At 40.0% G+C, this 22110-nt stretch overlaps 1 protein-coding gene across 3 annotated transcripts in view; it reads left to right on the forward strand.

Annotated features, from left to right (window-relative positions):
- Positions 1-22110, forward strand: part of astn1 (astrotactin 1) — a 568467-nt gene that overhangs the window by 473584 nt on the left and 72773 nt on the right. For all 3 annotated transcript variants that reach the window (XM_049597470.1, XM_049597472.1, XM_049597473.1), the window contains one exon: positions 21413-21690. In XM_049597470.1, the coding sequence (XP_049453427.1) occupies positions 21413-21690 (278 nt within the window). The remainder of the gene's footprint in view (positions 1-21412; positions 21691-22110) is intronic.

Raw genomic sequence — 22110 nt, forward strand, 5'->3', positions numbered from 1 at the left:
TTGGAAGTACAACTGTGAATTTTTCCTTCTCATATTTTGGACATTTTCATGTTCATATTATACATGAAAGTACATTTTTAATTGTACATTTGGGTTTTTACATCTGACCTTTTGTAAATAGAGCTCCAAGCTCCAGTGCCATTTCAAATTAAAAGCCTGGATTAAAAGAAAAACACAAACACACATTGAGATAAAAAGCCATGTCCACTTCATGTATAAATGTAAAATATATATGAATGCAGTTAAACAGAATGTGAAATTGTAATTCCTGAATTAAACATTCAAACATTTAAAGTCTGACGTTCCTGATACCGTGTATAAAAGCAAGCACAAAGAACTGATCATCAGTCAAAAAGGAGGGAGGTAGTAACAGACATTCAGGAAGCGCCATTTCACTGAAGCAAACCTGGCCATTTCTAGTCATGCTTTACTTTATTCCTCAACCACCAGCAGTTTCTTCTTCTTTCACTTCATTAAACCTTATTCAGTGTATCTCTCCTGGATCTGAGGTTCATTAAAGCCTCCTAGCGCTCCTCACATAGATACATGGATGCAACAGAGAAAGACTGGAGACCACCATCAGCTAAGGAACATTTTGCTACACTACATTACTCTGGTCTTTAGTAGCAGGCGAGCTCACACCGCTTTGTATTCTAGCCCGCAACAATTCACAGATCTGTGAGAGCGAAGAGCCAGTGGTGTAATGTTTGACTGGGAAGCATGCAGCAGGAAAAAGTGATAAATCGCTCCTAGCCAAGATCTCTCAACATACCCACTGTGTTGTAGGTTGAACAGTAGATGGGGCAGAGAGAATGAGAGGAATAGGAGGAAAAGACAGAGAAACAAGAGAATTAAATATCACTGGCAGAGTTTACATTTACATCCCCACAGTACGGTGGATACTGGCTCACACTACTGATTTTATTTGCTCTGTTAGGTGTAAGGTAGCTGGTTCAGTTGAATGATTTGCTCTGAAGCAAAATTGCATGTAAACCAAAGTTGCTTGTGTCAAGATAAGTTGTAAGTTGTTCAGTGACAACCTTCTCAGCAACCTTTTGACTGCTGCTAGCACTATTTTTATGGGTCTATAGTTGCTGGCTTTGAGGTGGTCTCTGGATTTCAAAATAAGAGTGTCAATGGCTTTTGGTTAAGGAGGACCTTTTATGCTCATTTTAATGTTCATACTTGTATTTGGGGTTTCTACTAGAACATGATAACATGCTTTATTTTTCACTTAACACCTTATTTTCCTCATACTGTGTGTGCTGGAACACCTGTATGTACCCTCTGTCTGAAACGCTCTTTTTTAGCAGCTGTCTTGTTAATGCCCCCTCCTGAAAAAGCCCAGTCTGCTATGGTTGCTCAGCGTTTCCAGGTTTTCTGTACCTTGGTGTCGCACACAAATTTTTTCCCAAGTATGCATCCGGTAGTTCCCCCTTGCTGTGGTGCAACTGGGTCATACTCATCATGTACATGTAGACACACAAGGGTCACAGCACAAGAGGGCGGGACCAGGCAGACCTGCTTAGGTAAAAAAAAAAAAAAAAAAAAAAAAAACCTTGGACAACTGGACATGTTCTAGCAGGAATACAGTAAGAAACTGGGGAGAAATTTCTAACTCTGGCAACCAAGATTATATGTTTGACATTAGCATGTAGCTACATGTAGCAGTGTAGGCTATGTGATGTGACGTAACGTGTCCAGAGCAGATGATCATATTAAGAAGTCCGTCATAAGCCAAAGTCAGCTTGCAGCCAAAACAGAATACTCTGTTTTGCCTATTCTGAGGTTTTTACTCACAGAGATTACTTATACATTCAAACTTTGGCCACGGTTTATATGAACATCCTTCACTGTAACATTATGTGACAGATAATAAGGAAAGGTATAATAGATCCCATTTAGGTTTTAATCAATTTAATATTTCCTGTTTCATGCTTCAAGTTGACTTTTTTAATTTTGAACCAAGACTGCAATCTTTTTCTAAACTTAAATAAAGTGTTGAGTGTCACCATGAAAACGTTCATGATGTTTTAGTTGTTACAAGCATTTAATTTATTTCTAGAGTGGATATTTTTGGAAGCCAAACTAAATGAGTGGTTTGTCAGGTTTTTGCAGATGTATTTAATATCAACATTTTGCAGCATGACTTTTATATTCATTACCATTTCCTAAGAATGTTGTTTAAAAAAAGTATTACTTTACCTTAGAAAAGAACTTCAGGCTTCAAGAAATACCATTACAAGCTCAAGAAGACGCTAATGCCAACTTGATCATTTTCCATGAGGTTATTATTTGCAATTCAGCTTGCACAGACAAGGACAGACAATTGAAAACATGTTTAATGCATATTAGAACCAGTGATGGGAATAACGGCGTTATAAATAACGGCGTTACTAACGGCACTACTTTTTTCAGTAATGACTAATCAAAAAAGCCGTTACTCGGCTTTACTTCAGTTCACTGAAGCGGCTTTCACTCAGACCAGCTCCTTCTCAGCGGAGCTTTAAAGTGTTTCTTCTTTGGTGAGGGCAGGTGAGGGGGAAGCATAAGTGATGATGATTGGCTTAGGGAGAGGAAAATTTCATCATAAACCAATCAGAGGCAGAGTAGGGCCGGTATTCACAAGCAGGTTTGTCAGGTCCGCGACTTTAGGCTTGTGTTTTTGTAAAGTCGCTTACAAATATTGGTAGTCACAGGTTGCGTTTTTTTGGACTTGTTTCCAAAGTGGAGTTGCTTATTTGGGCTTGCTCTCTAAACGTCGCCTTTCTCTCTATATATCCATCTAATAAGTTATTTAAACGCATGATAGTATCTCGGACTGCAGGATGTTTCCACAGCCGCACTCCCTCTCCCTCACACACACGCGCGCACAACAATGGAGTGTAGTGTATATAAATGTACAATGTTTAATAATAATGATTTATTCTATTAAGTGTCAGTTTCATTCATTTAACATATTCAATGTTGAGTTTCATTACAGTTCCATTAAGGGGGCTGTCCAAGCAATTTGACATATTTGAACATTTAATAAAAAATAGTAACGCTATAGTTACTTTTCCAGGTAATTAATTACTTTTACAGTGCAGTAACCCAGTTACTAACTCAGTTACTTTTTGGGGAAAGTAACTAGTAACTATAACTAATTAGTGTTTTAAAGTAACTTTCCCAACTCTGATTAGAACATCCCAGGTGCCTTGTTTCTGTGCCACATGGTTGATATTCATGAAGACCTTGCTAGGAAAGCTGTAAAAAAAATAAAGAGACAGTAATGCACGAAGAAGGACGAGGAGACAAAGTGAAAGGTTACGAAAGTGAAGCTGATGTACAGAGAACATGTAGAGTGGCACACTGACAGACGGACAGCATTACTGGGCCCTTCAGCGTCCATGAAGGAGATGTCACTAATAGGCCTGTCAGGCCGCGGTCAGCAGCCCTAATCAGCACTTAGACAAACAGCGTCTGCTCACAGTGCGCCATGCTCCACATACTGCTTTAAACATAAAGCTTCCATCAAGGCTTAGCGAGCCTTGTCTGCTGATGCTGCTGCAGATAACTTGTCTGTGTGTGTTTGAATGGCCAGTTGTATAGGCGGGTTGGGAAGCAGGATAAGGCAGACTGAAGGGCCCTGCCCAGCTAGGCTTGACTGTGAAAGCCTGCAAAGGTAAAAAGGGTAGGAGGGCAGGGTAATGCTGCAGATGTTTCATTGCACTAAAGCGATGTTGAACTTTAGGAGAACTTTAAGTTGTGTAGTTTCCTGGCTATGATGTAAGATCAGATATTTTCAGATATCTTCTTTATCCGTTGATCCGTACCTGAGCAAGGGGAATTTTTTTTTCTGCAATCCATTCAATCATGCATGTCAAAACGGGTCTGGAAATCTCACTCTTAACACATTTATAAATCCTTTCCATCAGCTTTTATCGCACCTCCCTTTTATTAATATGCCATCTTTTCCACCCACGCAAAGAGAAAGAAATTCTGTATTTATGATTTTTTTTTCTTGAACTCTTGGCATTTCTGTTCATTTTTTGTACACGGTAATAAAATACCCATAAAAGCAGGTGAGTGGAAATGTGTCATGGCCAGATGGCAATATTTTACCAAAAGTCAACAAAGCCTGAGAAAATACGCCACCACTTTTCCTATGATAACAGAATCGCACCATGTTTTAGCTGTTCCACTGCACAGTGTATGAATAAAACTGTAAAATCTTAGAGGGATTTTGAATGCATGCCTGTCTGAAAACTAATAACCACAAACACATTTTATAGTTTGTTCTGTACTTCAATGCCAACCAAATACGAGGGTGAAATACAGTATGACACAAGGGCACTTTTTTATCTGGTTCTCTATTGTGTTACATGAGGATCCAGTGGGTTATTTATAATACTACAGCAGACCAGTAAAAACACAAATGTATCCTTAAAGCGCCTACAAGGAACTTTCATTTTGAGTTGATTTTGGCGACCCTGTGGACAAAAGCGGTAGTGTTTTGCCGGAATGAAGCCTACATCTCCCATGAGCTCTAGCGCGTATTGTCGTAAAGACACTTACCTGGCTCGCGCATGTGTTTTTTTGGGGATGAATGAAACAACAAGTTGGGAAAACTTTGCCCCCGCTCCTATCGGGGATCCCAGCTCACCTCTGCCACACCCCAGCTCCACCTCTCCGGCGTAAGCGCCACTGCCGCCGGGGTAAACGCAGCGGTCGGCTGGTAAGGCTGAAGGCCTGTTTGGCAAGCACTTCCACGGCTTCTTGGACTGAGCATGGAGCGGTGCCTCGCCTCTTTATTTCTCGGCACTCGCTGGACCCTGTCGACACCTGGCTGGTACCTGTTGTCGGCCCGGATGAGGTGTTCCAGCCCCGCGGCCCCTGCTCTCCTCGTCCCCGCTGGCGCGGGGTGAATCTGTGCAACCTGCGGCCTCTGTGTGTGGCTCCCCGGACAGCTAATGCCGTGGACCCGCCGGCTCCTGCCAGGATTGGGCTGGTAAATGCTAAATCGCTAGCGAACAAAACGTTTATCCTGAAGGATTTCCTGACTGACCCGAGGATTGGATTTTCTCTGTGTGACTGAGACGTGGCTGACTGTTGGTGAGTCCAGTGCTTTCACAGAACTTTTACCCGATGATTGCTGCTATTTTAACTCCCGGCTGACGTCGGGTCGAGGAGGAGGAATAGCGACTATTTATAAGAGTCACTATAAATGTAAGCAGCGAGGTAAGATGACGTGTGCCGTCTGAGTGCCGTAAATCGTTTCGTCCTGGAAGCGACCTGGGGCAGACCCGGACACAGTTTCCTAAATGTATGGATATACACTATATAGAAATAGCTTATCTTCACATCGATGGTCTCATTTGCTGTTGTAGGTCACGCACAGACATCAGCAGAAATGAGAGACTTTTGCATATCCAGTTAAAAGTTCCTTGTAGCGGCTTTAAATAAGCCAATCAAGATTTAGATTTAAAGCCTTTAAAAAAGATTGTTTCAAATCTTTAGGTACCTCTCTAATCAAAAATGTGTGTTTCATATGTTTATGTCTCCTAATATGCCTGACTTTAAGGACTTGAATCTTTGCAAAGAAAGATGTTTTCATATTCCTCAACCAAAGGGGCAATGTCTTTTTCACTTCCCAAAATCTGAGATTCAGACATACAGCTTAGAAGCTAGACTCAGTACATCAATAATATAAAAGCCAATTGCTAGTATGGAAAACATATTGACAAGGGAGCAGACTCCGACACAACACCAGTAAGAAACCTGAAACCTCCAGTGCAGACTGAACTGGTCAGAGAGCAGAGTTAGCATTTGCATAGTTTTGACAGGGAACATGGTAGAGTGTGCAGTTTTTGGATGTAAACTAGACCAATGTGAACACACTAACATCTGAGCTCATAGTATTATATATTTCACAACTCCTCACGCTTTGTCAGCCATTGCCCACTACAAGCTAACAAGCTAACAAACAACATAAACAAATAAAAAATGCTCACTTACCGTTCTTAGATGTGTTCTAGTCCTCGATTTTTGCACGCAACAGATTCCTCATCTGAGTGTGGGTATGATATGTATGTCTAATGCTAACACTAGCCATCTTAATGCACATTGCTCTTTCAGTGGTCAACCGGTCACTTTGTTACATGTAAAATCAATGTGAAGACACAATTAGATGCTTATTCCTGCTAGGTGGTGCCATGGACGTGACGCGAATGATACGAAATATGCAAATTTGGCGGCGCAAATGAAGTGAGAAGCGAGTTTGCGTCATATGCCTATTCGCAAGAGTTGAAAAATCTGAACTTCTGCGACCAATTAATTCCAATCAGCACTGAGATCCTGAGAATGTATCACGCAGGCGACGTACCTGTGGAAGTTCATTTATCGATACAGTGATTTCGCACATATGACGTGAGCTGTCACAAAATATTCTTACATTCAAATTCACACAAGTAACGTGATGCGAAAATTCACACTGCATTTGGTGTGAACACAACATAATGCTGTAGCAGCACTGGAGTAAACTAAAAGAGAAACCTATGTAAACAGTGGGTGTTGGGTGGGGCGGAGCCCAGGTCCAGAATTTCTCAATGAGTCTTTCGTTGTTGTTGTTGATCTGTGTTGGTTTTTTTTTTAACATTTCTTGTGGGAAAACTATGTTTAACAAAATATTAGTGATTTAATTAGTATTTTTGCATACTCAAAATGTGTCTGCAGGTGGAGTATTTCTCTTTAATATTAAATATTCATGATTTGAATAAGGGCAGCACGGTGGTGTGGTGGTTAGCAGTGTTGCCTCACAGCAAGAGGGTTCCTAGTTCAGTCCAAGGAGGGAGCCCTTCTGTGCGGAGTTTGCATGTTCTCCCCGTTTCAATGTGGGTTTTCTCCGGGTACTCCGGCTTCCTCCCACTGTCCAGAGACAATCAGTTTAAGTTAACTGGTGACTCTAAATTGTCCGTAGGTGTGAATGTGAATGGTTGTTTGTCTCTATGTGTCAGCCCTGCGATAGTCTGGCGACCTGTCCAGGGTGTACCCTGCCTCTCTCCCAATGTCAGCTGGGATAGGCTCCAGCCCCCCGCGACCCTCAAGAGGATAAGTGGTTAGAAAATGGATGGATGGATGGATTTGATAAATCAAAAATCACAGTTAAAGTCAGAAATAGCACTAGCTAATCAGCTCCATTAGAACTGTGTGGTAGTGGTTTGATAAGATGTTTGTGTTTTATTTTTTGGGGCATTTTGCCTTGAATAGACAATGACTGTGTAGACATGCAAGACAAGCCCCACAGTTCGATCACATTTGGTCAAAAGTGGCCTTACAACATGGGCAAACAACCCCACAACTGTTTTACACACATAACATGATATCACCTTTTTCCAACTGAGTAAAACACTCTAATTTTGGCAGAAAAGGGTATTTTCATGTCTGATCCCACTGCACATTGTCAGAAGCAGATTGAGAAAATATGTTTTCAGGGGCCTTTAAAATCTCAGTCCAGTGTTTTTGGGTGATTTTATTTGTGTGTGCAGCACAAACCACTGCCAACCGAGCCATTCCTTACTTTGAGCTTCACACTGCCAGTTCAGGTGGCACAGCACCGAGCTCAGAAGATCGCTTAGCATATCTGGCCTGCAGCAAACACACTGGACCTCCTGATGGTGTGAGGCGCATCAGTCAGCACCATTCACACATGAAGCCTCTACCAACTGCAGTGCATCCTTGTGAAAACTATTGAAAACACCCAGCAGCTAAACAAGGAATATTATTGTACCACAGCAGGCCCTGTAGTTGAATAATTCCTTTAGTTCCAAACATTGAAATTTGCCAGCATTTTTACCCTTTTTTTCTGATATATTTTATTCTTTCTGGGAGGAAAAAATAAAGCAGCCAACACGTCCCATTTATGTAAATAAGCTGCTAATGTGTATGTCTTCTGAAAGTATTATTTTTTTAATTATAAAGCTGTAGATCTGTTGAGTTATTAAAGTGCCATTTGATGCAAAGTAGCCATTCTTCAGCAGTAAACAGATTAGTCATTACCAGTAAATTATCAAGCAAATGACTATAATCTGTTTCCTCAGCTTCATTCTGAGTCCGTAATGCGAGGTTAGTGATAAATCCCAGGTTAATTAGCTGCTCCAACAGTAAATTAGCGATTTGTAAATTGATACGATGGGGAAATGTGTTTTGCTCTCTGGTTGAGATGCAGGTCAGCCTGTTAGCAGCAGGGTGTTAGTGTCTTTTTAAGGAGTACTTCAGCAGTGGTGGCCACATAGGGATCAAACTAAGGCCTTTGGGTAAATGATGACCTGTTTAATTACTAAATCATGCAATTATTTTTACCGCAGTGTCCCAGCTATCATCTCCTTAAGAGGTGAATTTAAAGGTAAGTTCTAGATGGTTGCATAGATATTTATAATATATTCCACTTCCTGGGAATTTGTGAGTTGGTGCTGATTGTCTTGTTGAAGTGGGTGATTGTGCTGCTGACACAGATTCACTTGGGAGTTCAAGTGTTGTTACACTGCAGAGCGTACACATGCTAATGCATATCCTGCCACCCTACCCACACGTTTATCTCTCTGTCAGTCATCTCAACTTATCAGTTTCTCTCAAAAAAAAAAAAAAAAAATAAAAAAAATTCTCACCGCTCCTGCCTCTCCCTCCCATCCACACAAACACAATGACAAACAAATGTCTTCCCTTTGCCTCGCCTTCTTTTGCTCATATCCTCCACGCAGAAGCAATCACGCTGAATCTCAGCGTGGCTTTGCAGCCGAGGGAAAGATGCACACTTTTATTTACAATTTGCTTCAGCTGGATACGGGCAGAGCGTCGCCCCTGCTGCCGTGAATTATCAGGTACAAGCTGCATGTGGCTGCCTGGGAAGGTGCCGCTTCAAATGCGCACACACGCACAGAAAAACTGCACAACACATCTAAGAAGATTTGCCTGTCACACAGATTTGTTTAAGCACTCTGATGTGTTCCATTTTGCAGGTTTGGAGTTGAGAATGTATCACACAGACAGACACACAGCAAACCCAGAGTATTGTTTATCTGCGTCTCGTTCAGTTTCCTCTTTGCTGCCTCTAATTCTGTTTATCATTTCTCTGCTCTACATACAATAGGCGGGATCCCACCAAAACTCCCCTTTTCTAATGCAGTTTTCCATCTCACTGCTTTCCCATTTACTAAGCTACTGCCTGCTTTGATTTCCGACATTCTCAGATCAGCAGCAGCTCATGATTATGTTCCATAACCATATAATGTTCATCTCGGCCAAGCACATTTAAAAGGTTAGGTAGGATTTGCCCTGCTTTTGTCTGCTGAACAGTGGAGCATGTACATTGATAGCTCCCATTTCCAAACCTTGCTGCCATGCCAGTGATCCACTAGCTCCATCTTGTGGCTGAAAGTGAGTACTTCTCAATTACTGGAGTCAGTGGAGTCACAGTAAATGGTCTTCTACACAGGATGGAGGAGAGATTGGTTCATGCTGGGAAATGCAGGGGCACGGAGTCAGGCATTTAGTTTAAAAGCCTCAGTTAAAAAATGAGGCTGATGGTGTCAGAGGGTAAAATCATAGCTCTTTGATCACAAAGATGAATGATGATTTAATGAGTCATCGTTTCACAAAGAAGTCTGGTGAAAGGCGATATAATGGAGAGGATCCGCGAGCTGGCAAGAAACAGGAAATGAAGGCTTTCAATCCAAACGCTGCAATGTATTAATACAAACAACATGTGAAGATCACATGCTCAAGCAGATCTCTCTCCCCCATGTCTCTCTTTTGTCTCTTCTCTCTATTATCTGTAAACATTTATGGAGTTGAAAGTATATTTTTTGTAAACAGGAGGACAGACTTGAGTCAGTTAGTTGCGGATGAACAGGAGTTAGCGCTCATTGGAGAGTGTGGGAGGAAATGGTAGATGGAGAGGTATTATATGAATCTGAATAGCCCTGAGCTCCATCTGTTGTGTATGATGAGTCATTCCACTTGGTACAGCATGGGTCAAAGCGGCACCAAATCCCCAGCTTCATACAGACAAACACACACAAACAAACCCTTGGATTAACACATATCCTAATACATGTTCACGCTGCAAGTTTCCCATCATGCATCTGTCCTGTGTCTACAGTTTAGTGACGCCTATTAGGTCTCAGCTGGTATCAAAGATTGGTTCTCAGGGCATATCCAAGCCTTCTGTTGTGATGAATATCTGAAAATGTTAACTCTCACCACTACTACAGCTGTACTTTACAGTGTTAAAAGAGTACTCCAAAGATGTAGCATTGAACTCCCATAATGTTTTCAGACTCATTTAAAAATAGGGTCGAAATCAATGCAGCAGAATCAGAGATATTGTCTTTTTTTAAGCACGCATTCTTCTTACTTGTCAAAACCTGTTGCCTACATTACCCAGGCCCCAAAGAACAGTGCAAGATTTAAAGCCAATTTTACATAGTGGCCAGATGTGGAATGACAACATACTGGTCCATCATGTGATACCATGGGGCCCAAAAAGACTTTTTCCCATAGGCGTACATTGTCAAAGAGACGTCTGTAAATTGGTGGATACGTTTTTTTGAGCATCTCAACCAGGGTTGAGTACCAAAATCGGGTGCCGTTTCCATATGTCCGGTACCTAAATGGTGAATGGACTGCACTTGTATAGCGCTTTTCTAGTCTTCTGACCACTCAAAGCGCTTTAACACTACAAGTCACATTCACACATTCATACACTGATGACAGAGGCTACCATACAAGGTGCCACCTGCTACTCAGTAACAATTCACACGCACTCACACATCGAAGGAACAGTCATCAGGAGCAATTTGGGGTTCAGTATCTTGCCCAAGGATACTTCAACATGTGGACTGGAGGAGCCGAGGATCGAACTGACTATTCTCAGAGTAGTGGATGACCCTCTCTGAGCCACAGCCAGTCAAAACATAAAACTGAGAGATCTGGGGAATTTCATACTGCAGAAGTAGAGCTTTTTTGGCTTCCTGCACCACTGAGCAACTTTCTTAGGAGTGAATGATACTCAATCTCCAACACCGTATCCAGTTCTCTTGAATTGATTAACCCATAATGCAACTCCATCACTCTGTTCCATCAGAGATTTGGGTGTGTTATGCTAGCAGTGGCTAATGTAGCCTTGAGCTGCTTTTGTCAAGCAGGTATGAGGAGCAGGCTACAGAGGTCTGGTAACCTTCCTGTTTTCTTACTCCACATTCACAGATTTTTCTCATTTACAAACTCGTCTTCGGTCCGAGTTAATGCAGACTCAAGTGACATCACATGACGTGATTTATCATACTTAACCCAGCTGCCCCTGGAGCTACAAAATACTTTATACAACTTTTTCCACATAGACAGTAGTCATTTCCAACACCTGTAAAGGGACATAGCTGTATGAATTTGGTGGAGTTCCCCTTTAGAGATTACTGTTTCTAAATCGCCATGGAAAAACTAACCATTAACTTCACCCTTATCTCTAAAATTTTATAAACCTAAATCAAGTCCTGAATTCAAGCTAAACATAATCTGGAAACTGCATCAGCTGATTTTTATTTTTTTTTTTACTACTTGCAGAGCTTTAAAATACAAAGTCTTATAAAGATGTTATTAGCCATTGCCGTCTTATACACCAGCAGACACAGAAGCAAGACAAATGTAAGTCTGTTTTCACTGTCCTGTTAGCTCATTTTTGGGCACCACCAGCCCCTAAGAAAACCTGGCTCTTATGCTGCTACATGTTCAACTCCCTTCAGTGACTAGTCACTAACTTTGTCTGTCTGCTCATTGGTCCTGGCCAAGTATCTTGATTTGGTTTATTGGTTTATTAGAGTTATGCACTTAAAAAGTTCTCTCTTAAACTTGTTTGCATTCTGTTTTTGAAAGCAGCTGACTGCTGCTGTGGAAAACACGACTGATGGGAGCCGAGTTAGAGAGCCGTAAATCCAAAACAATTAGCCAAATGATATGAAATAGTGTTGTAAAGCTGAGTAGAACTTCAAAGGTGGGTTCATCTCTTCAAGTAACACCTCTCACATTGCAAGTAATCATTGGGCATTAGCTGATATGAAAACTGTTGAATAGAGGAGCTTTAATCTTAACTTTCATGTAAATATTAAGCTACAGCTTCAATGCAAAACCCAAGGTTCAGGCACAACTTTACCTCTTTAAGAAGTAAGGACTGACCAAAAACCCTTTACAGCACTTTTATAACTGAAATATGTTTACACAAGCATACAAGTATTACACGCTCAAGCTCACATAGGCTCACAAAAAAAACTCTATGCTCAAACCCCTTTGGTCATAAAGAGATCATATTTGCTAGTGACCCGCAAAGATTGGTTCCAAAATTATATTTCTGGAAGTACAGTACAAAGCAAAGGAGGAGGATATGGAGGTTGTTTTTCTGTATCTTGTCTTGTCAAGTATATGTTTCATTTAATGAGCTTGGTGTTTGCATTTATGTGTGTGTGTGAATTTTTCGAGGTTTATTCTCTTCAAAGCGATATACATTTCATTAGGCACCCCTAAAAGCGTGTGTGTGTTTGTGTGCGTGGGTTGAAGTTGACGGCAGTTTACAGGTAGATGCTTAGATAACCATGTGAATTCACCTTGTAGACTTTAAGAGAGCTAAAGAATGACAGAAGAAAAAAGGTGGAAATGAGAAAGTGAGTTAAAGTGACTAATAGGGAGAATGCAAAAGCAGAGAAAGTGCTGGGAAATGTGATAGAAGAGAGAATGGTTTTCTTGTTTTTAGTAGGGAGGTGCAGAAAAGAAATGTTATATTACAGCTCTCCTCCCCCACACCTACCACACATGTATTTGCATTGTGAAAATAGGTGTGACCGTGCTTTTTACTGGGGGAAGAGAGAGAATTGGAGAGAGGCAATGCTGTTAAAAGAGACAAAGAAAGACTGAGAATGACAAAAGGGGAAAAATGTTAGGAGAAGTGCAAAGAAGAAGATGGTGCTCTCTTGTTTTCTTTTGTGTGACAGAAAAATACAGCACGAGTATTAGAGAAAATAACATTCTTACCTCGCAGCAACAACCCATTCAGAGTAGTTGGAATTGAGACATCCATACAGTACAAAGGAAACCATACTATCCTTCACCAACATGCACACGTACCCCTTAAGACATCACATCCAGCTTTCCTGTACAAAAAGATTTATGTCCATTTAAAGGCCGGATGAGTAGCCCCTTTTTTTATTTGGGATTCCTGGTATGATTGTAGAAAGACTTAATAGGCCACTTATCAGGTGATGGACAAATGCTCAGCATCACCTCAAGACGAGCTTTATCACATAAATTGATATTCATAAAACAGTACAGCAGCCTGTCAAGAGGTAAACATTCATTAAGCAGCTACTGACCCAAGGAGTTTGATACTCCACCAGCTCTCCAGCAGAGGAGCTGGCTGGGGGAGTCTAAAGTGACTCTTGATGTGTTTCTGTGACACTCTATGTGGTCAAGAGAGGCTTTTCACAGAATGTTCTGGAGGGCCATTTTCTCTTGATGATGGAGGGAACAACAGTCATTTGCAAAACAATAGCAGTTGTGTCCATTTATGAGAAAAACAGAAACACAAGTAGTAACTTGTGTGTTATTACTGAATGGTGTTAACAAGATACAGTTAAATAAAGTAATATCCAGTGTTTGTAGTGTTACCTTGTTTTGCCGAATTACAGAAAATGGCAGAAAGTTGTATTTTGAAGTTACAAATGCAGATCATGCCAAGGACCTTGAGAGCAACAATGTTACAAACCTAACATCTGTATCGCTACATCCCTGTCTGGGATCTTCCTCTTAAAAGATAAACAAAACAAAAAAAACATTGATTTTCCTACGAAAAGTAATACACCCAAATTTGTACATATTTTACATAATCATGAGCTAGTAATTCGAGCATTACCCAGGTATTTTGGAAGGCTGCCATCACTTGACAAATGTGCTGATGGGAGTAAACGAAGCAGTCCTGAGCAGTCTGGTAAGGAGGCAGGTTGGGATGGTGGATGGGTCACAAAACCACAGACTTTCCCCCGGGACTTTTTCCAGGAGGTGCATGTTCAGAACCATGTAAATTTTGAGTGAACTTTCAGTCATAACAAGGTATACCCTCAACCTGTTTCTTTTCCGTAATCTGAACATAGTAGAGGGTTGTTTCTTCATGTGCTTTTGACTCTTTGTGTCTGTGGTGGCAGCATTAATAAATACAAAAATGCAGAAGTAAAGCATTTAGTTTGAGTAACAGCCCGGGAGAGCAAGCATAACATTGCCGGGTGACATGTTTGGCATCATTTGCCTCGTGGTGGCATTTCGCTGCAGGAAGAGGAAGAATATCTAGGCACTGTTAGATGGAGGGAGGTTTAGCACAGTGCTTTTACACATACTACATATAGTGTTTTGATGCAAAGCTGGTTGAAAATCAGCAAAGTATCCCTTAGATATGCATATTTAAGGGCGGTGAAGCTTGAGTGACAGGCTGTTTGTGAGGCATTGCTACACGCTGAGTCAGTTCCATCCCTCTCTCCTCCACATCCCTCATTCTTGTCCGAACATGGTCACTTCTGGCTCCAAAAACCAAGATAGCTGCGGCCAAAATGCTGAACTTCTAGTTTCAAAATAGGAGTCCATAGACCAGCAGGTGACATGATGATGGTCATGTCCATTATTTTTATGGTCATACCAGACCAAGTGAAGTTGTAGTTGTAGTATATGCTTTAGCATATGTCTTTTGAATTCAACTATTGGTTTGTAAGTGAATTAATGAGCAATTTCTTCTTTAAGAGCTTTGACTACATACATAATACATCTATGCTATGTAATTACCCTAAGTTCTACCCTAAGTCACTTGCAGGGGGCCAAGTATGATAATATGCCGTTGCGTATGTTTGGCCATCAGGTGTCTTCAGGCCAGGCTGCTCGTCTATTTTAATATCCCCCCGTGGTCCCAGCTGACACTGAACTAAACCAAAACTAAACTGAACTAATCATTGCCAATCTTCTTGCCCTAAAAGGCACCCAGCTGTCCTAATATAACTGCCACATTTAATTTCCATCTGCCAGGAGGTGGCAAGTGAAGATAGAATGATGAGAGCTGATTAGTGGGAAGTGAGCCAGTTTGACAGGGATAGATTAAAGTTTGGCCGGTCAGGAGTGCAAGGACATTGACATCCTTGGCAACATACTGATGAATAAGTCTGTGAATGCAAATATTTTGTGCACATGCATCTGTACACTCACACAATCATACAGCCGGGTTTTAGACTGGTTTCCTTTCTTCCTAGGTGTTTTCTCATTGATTTAGTTCTACCCACCCACTTACACAAACACAAGCCCTAATCTTCTTCTTTATTGCCTTTGATTAGTCAGGCAGAGTCACGGCCTACAAAGTGCCTCTACTTAGACATTTTATGCTCGCACACGCACACACCAACACCGCCCAGAGGTCAAGATGTGTGAACGTCCAGACTTTGATTTCGTTCTCCCCTGATGTGAGTCGCCCCTCTATCAGACCTCATTTACCTGCACATTCCACTGATTGGTAAAGGCTTATCTGTCGATTTGTCTCAGTGACCCAATCACAGGGCCTCGAAGCTGCTATCATTGTCAAGGACATGAACAAGATGCACACGCATGCAAAGAGGCTCACAACCAGAAAGGGAATAACAAATTATTTTTATTATCTTGTATGTTCTGATTTTGTTGTATGTGTGTACAGATATATACCTATACGTGCACAAATACAGCTATTTATTTGGTTTCCAGTCCATTAATGGATCCTGAGGCAGCGGTGTGATCAAAGGAGACTTCCATTTATTACACCTGACTGTAAAAAGGTAGCTTTGGTATTTTTCACTCCGGCCCCTATTTAACAAAGTGTCAAAGTGACTTATGGGAACATGTATTTTTTAATCAACCCAGTGTTGACTGGGAAGGTTGCAGATTTTTATTCTTGTCTGACAAAAGTGTCGGCAATGAAAACATTATGAAAAGGATCCCTACAGAGATAGACCTTTTTGTTAGAGAGTAAGATCCTCACCAGACTCCATTTGTACAAACAATAATTTTATCATGATGAAACGCACGTCATTCAAAGTCAACAGAATGAAAATAAAACTAGCAAAAGTCATCTTGGTTCTTGTTTCCACTGTTCCAGCAATCACTTCCTCTGGTTTGGTTGAAATAAAGCCTTAACTGACCCATTTAGATGTGAAAATATGCTGGCTCTATACACAATAAAACAACTGTTTATTTATATGGAGTGTGGTGTGTTTGGCGATGGTGATTTTCAGGCTGTTTCTGGTTAAACAAAAGGGATGTTACTCTTTAACAAAATGGTCTATCTCTGTAGGGATCATTCCAATAATGTTGTAAGACACTTAGAACAACAATCTGAGCCTGTCAGTGGCAAAGAAACACTTTCAGTGGACATACATTGTCCAAAATGTCCTAACTGGTTACTTTACAGCCTGTTTCACAGCAGCTCCCTCGCTTAATACTGGGCCCGTTTCAAAAATCGTTGTTCCCATTTGTCACATAGACACACACACACACACACACACACACACACACACACACACAAAATGGGAAAATAGGGTCAAGGTTGAAAAATTCTGAAATTACCCTTTACATTTCCTAGGTTGGTTGTAATTTGTCTTTGTTTAGCATATCAGATATTTGTAGGTTGTTCTGTGCTCCTGCTGCTCCCATGTGACATTTATTAGAATTTTTCTTTAATCTGTACTTGGTCTGGTCTAATTGTTAATTTATGCCTTTTTTGGTGCTTTTGGGGACCATTCCAGGCCGCCAACGTGTGCTTGGCTCAGGGTCTCGCTTTCTTTTTGTTACATTCCATGAGCCTGTTTTTTTCCCCAAAATGTAAGTCCCACAGATCTGACCCAGGGGCTTAAATATGAATGGGTTAGAAGCTTGCTTTTTCTGTTTTTTCCTACAAAGAAACAAAAACTTATGCCATTCCAATATTTTAGAGACACTATAAACATATACAAACTAAGCACATAGGGGCTAATTTCGTTCTTACTGCCTCTTCACTGTTTGAAATATCGTCTTACTTGTAAAGTAGAACTCTTTACAGTCATAACAGGAGTATCATCAGTTAATTCAACCTCACGCAACCTGAATCACCTCACTGTCAAAGGAATTATACTGTATTTTGCGGAGTGTTTTTTGCGGAGTAGACTCTAAAGAAACTTTATAACCCATTCCTCAGCTGAATTGAACTTACTGGAACTTGTTCATTATGACATGACTTGGAAAACCTGTAAAACGGAATGACTCAGTAGGTGTCAAACAAAACAAAGTGTGTACATCTCAGAGATGTGTGGGAGATAAAGTGTAATTAACAAGGTGTTTAATTACCAAAACACACACAAAAGTAAACACTGAATATTGTTATTGTAGTACTTAGATTCTTAATCTCTTTTTAATGACAAGTCAGTTAGTACACACACATACACAATACCTGTAAGCATTTAAATACGCTCATTATGAAACTCCATGGAGATATTCTGATGCTGCCTTTCTGGCTTTTGTTTGTTGCCTGCTTAGTTGTGTTGTTATCGTCAAAGTCAAACAGAAGTGTATTGTTTTTAATAAATTTTTAAGTGCAAAAAATAATGTACAAAAGAGTTTGGCCTTAAAAAAGTTGGGCGGGGGTGTTAATGTGGGTGTATGAGAAATGGAGTTTGTTTTTAGGTATTAAGTGTGAGGATTTGTATGTTTATCCCAACTTACATAAGTAGAATAACCTTTTTTCAGATGACTCTTCTTACAACCGTTACAGCTCAAAATACACTGATACCAAAAGGTTTCACAAACAATACATCTGTTCCATCGAATGAAAAGAAAGGGAAAGTGAAAAAGATCACCTCAAAGGAGTTACAAAACAAAAAGTAAATATTTAAGCACAGGAATTATTCATATTATATTCAGCTTTCATTCTTGTGCACATGTGTTGGTCCCTGAGCTCGTGTGCTCGCCCATGGCTCATAAACCTGAGCTGTATTCCATCAAAGGCAGCTCGCACAACGAGCCTATTCCCTAATTGGTGCTTGAGCTTTTAAATTGCCTGTGTTTTCTCACAGCCAAGCAAGTCTCCCAAAATGGTAATCTGAGCAATTCCCCCTTTTAAAAGAGAGAAATAGCATCAAAGTTCAGCATTTAGCATGTTTTCCTGTCTCAATGCTCTCTAGGTTCCCTTGCAAGTGTACGTCCCACTCTGCCTCAGGCGAAATAACACTTTTATTGGGAGTTTTTGATTTGCATTATACAAAAGTTAAACTCAACAAACTTTTCCCAAAGGGTAATAAAAAGTGCCACCAGGTTCCCGATAAAGGTCTTTGACCAAAACTTTGCATCTCTAATAAAGTCAGTGCTAATGGTGTGTGGGAGCTTTACTTTCACATGATTTCTCTTCCTATGTATAGAAGGCCATTTCCGCCAATGTAATGAAAAAAATGTCCTTTAAGTCATTATAATGTGAAAATTTCTCCAAAAAATGACCAAGTATCCCAAAATAACAAGCAGTTATCTCAAAATAATGAAGTACTCATCTTAGAATAATGACCTAATATCTCAAAATAGAGGAAGTTTCTCATTATTTTGAGATCAGTTTTTTTTTTTTTTTTCAGCTTTTCATTTTTTTTTGACATATTTATTCATCATTTTGGAGAAAGTTTCTCATTATTTTGAGATAATTAAGTCATTAATTTGCAAGTCATTATTTTGAAATGAGTAAGTTTTATTTGTGATAAACTCATTATTTTGAGATGCTTAGTCATACTGTTGAGATATTTATTTTAGTTTCACATATTAACTCATTATTTTGAGATGCTAAGTCAATGTTTTTGAGATAAATAAGTCATTATTTGGGGATATTAAGTCATTATTGTGAGATAAGTAATTTTTTTGAGAGAGTTTCTAATTATTTTGCGTCATTATTTTGAGATAAGTACAGTGTTTTTTGGGGGGGTTTTTTTGGTTTTGTTTTTTATCTGAGAAAGATTCTTATTATTTAAAGATACGAAGTCACTAATCTAAAATAAGTAAATCATTATTTTTGCTATACCAAGTCATTATTTTGAGATAAGTAATTTTTAAGTAACACTTTAAAAAAAAAAATTTTTTTGACATTGACATTTTTTTGGCACGGTGGTGTGGTGGTTAGCACTCTCGCCTCACAGCAAGAGGGTTGCCGGTTCGATCCCGGGCGTGGGAGCCCTTCTGTGCGGAGTTTGCATGTTCTCCCCGTGTCAGCGTGGGTTCTCTCCGGGCACTCCGGCTTCCTCCCACAGTCCAAAGACATGCAGATTGGGGACTAGGTTAATTGGTAACTCTAAATTGTCCATAGGTATGAATGTGAGTGTGAATGGTTGTTTGTCTCTATGTGTCAGCCCTGCGATAGTCTGGCGACCTGTCCAGGGTGTACCCTGCCTCTCGCCCGATGTAGCTGGGATAGGCTCCAGCCCCCCCGCGACCCTCAAGAGGATGAAGCGGTTAGAAGATGAATGAATGAATGAATATTAGCTCATTATTTTTGGGAATGTTTCTTATTATTTTGAGATAGGTAAGTCATGATTTTGAGATGAGTAATTTTTTTTTTTTTCTCGAAAGTCTCTCATTGTTTTTATGTATTAATTCATTGTTATAAGAAAGTTTGTCATCTTTTTTATTTAAGTAAGTCATTATTTTTGAGAGATAAGACGTTTTTGTTTTGCTTTTGTTTTGTTTTGTTTTGTTTTGTTTTGGGGGGTTTTTGGTGTTTGTTTTTTTGGTGAGAAAGTTTCATTATTTTGAGATGCTAAGATGAGTAATTATTTAGCAATATTAAGTCATTCTTGTGAGATAAGTAATTTTTGAGAAAGCTTAATGATTTTGACATACTTCATTCTTTTGAAGTATTTTTATTATAATATTATTATTATTATTATTATTTTGAAAGTTTCTCATCATAATCACTTCCAGAATCTTTTTTTAAATCACTCATATGGTAATGAGCATACATACCTTTGCACATGTCCAACAACTGTGTAAAAAAAATAACAAATATGAAAGCTAGGCTTTACGGAAGCCCTGAAAGGCAAGGTGAAAAAAAAAAAAAAAACGGGGCAATGTCAAAGTTTATCTCGTACGTACGGGATATTAAGTCATACGTATGAGATATTAAGTCATACGTACGAGATATTAAGTCATACGTACGAGATATTAAGTCATACGTACGAGATAAGTCGCAATTATTTTTTTTTTTCACTTTGCCTTTCAGGGGCACTGGCCCAGTTATTTTGGAGGGGAAAAAAAAAATGAAACGACAGGTTTTACCTTCTCAGTTACTTTGACTACAAATACCTGCTGTAAACCATAATGGGACAGAGAGATTTCTCCATAAAATATTTATATGACATAATTCTATATAGAATTATGTCATATAAATATTTGTAGTCATTTGTAGTCAAAGTAACTGAGAAGGTAAAACCTGTCGTTTCATTTTTTTTTTCCCCTCCAAAATAACTGGGCCAGTGCCCCTGAAAGGCAAAGTGAAAAAAAAAAATAATTGCGACTTATCTCGTACGTATGACTTAATATCTCGTACGTATGACTTAATATCTCATACGTATGACTTAATATCCCGTACGTACGAGATAAACTTTGACATTGCCCCGTTTTTTTTTTTTTTTTCACCTTGCCTTTCAGGGCTTCCGTAAGGCTTGCTGTGTTGTGGAGTAAAAAGTATCGTCCCACCATATATTTCTGTGTTTACTAAAATAAAAATAGGCACATTTGTGTGTAACTTATCGTAAGAAAAAAGCAAGGGAGAGACCCTGGCTTCATCTTACTGGTTTATCCTGCATCTGTCTCAGTTTCTTGATGTTTTAAAGAGTTAAATCAAGCATCCTAAACTGAGCAGAAGAAATAAATCATTAAGGTCAATAACAGCCTGTAACAGCAAAGTCACATTAATACAATCTAAATGTTTCATTGTTCAGTACAGGCCTTTTCATTCACCTTCTTGGCTGGAGGGAACCCTGAACTCTTTGTAGCTGTAGCAAATATTTACACCCCTGCTCATGTATTCTGCCTGTGATGTAGAAAAGCTAAAAAGCCTCCAGATTGGAGATATGGGAACACATTAATGCTTTGTAGTTTTGCCATGTTGCTACAGAGGAACAAAAATATTCTCTCAGTTCAGTTTTCTTTCATTCCCTTACTCCCTAATCTCATTATTAGGAACATGTGACTTCATCTATCTAGTTTATATATGTGAGTAACAATATCATAAAGCTGCTTTTGCGTCTTTAAAGCACTTTGTAATTATGTCTGGAAACACAGTCAAGTGAAGCGCTAACCAACCAATTTCCTTTCTGTCTATCAGGTAACTCACCTTCGGAGGAGTCCGAGGAGCGCGACAAGGAACCGAGGACGCTGACCTACCCTGCATACATCGCCAGTCTGCTGGACACAGGTGCAAAGCGCATGGCGGCCGGTGTTCGCATGGACTGCAACAGCCAAGGCCAGTGTCCACGCTCCTGTCACCTCTGCCACATGAGCCCGAGGGTGGTGCAAGGGAGGCAGCAGTCCGAGCCTGTCCTGCTGCAGATCACCAAGGCCGCACCCATCTATGAACTGGTGTCCAACAACGAGACCTACCAGGTGTGTAGTGTTTATTCTTAATTATCTGGGACTGTCTAATATTTGAAAGCACCAATCTCTTACAGAATCCATCCCGCATTTCTGTGATACCCTCAAAATTGGTGGCTGCATCTTCTCTTATCCTTTTTGACTGGATTACACATTTCCTGTGAAACATTAAAGGAAACATTTATTGTCTAATGCCCTAGAATGTAAACTTTTCCTCCATTTCCTCATCTAAGCAAACTTCACTTGCAGCTCATATCACAAAATAAAAAATCCCAGCCTCCATATGTTTGTGACTTTATGTGGGCGATCCATCAGAGCTGATAAACCCCGCAGTTTCGTTATGAAAGAGGTTACAGAAACAGAGAAGTCTTTTCCTCTTGGGGTATATTGCCTTACTCTGCAGGCGGCATGCTGTGCTGTACTGCCGTACTG

Source organism: Epinephelus fuscoguttatus, linkage group LG15 (genome assembly GCF_011397635.1).
Source record: "Epinephelus fuscoguttatus linkage group LG15, E.fuscoguttatus.final_Chr_v1".
Lineage (NCBI taxonomy): Eukaryota > Metazoa > Chordata > Actinopteri > Perciformes > Serranidae > Epinephelus > Epinephelus fuscoguttatus.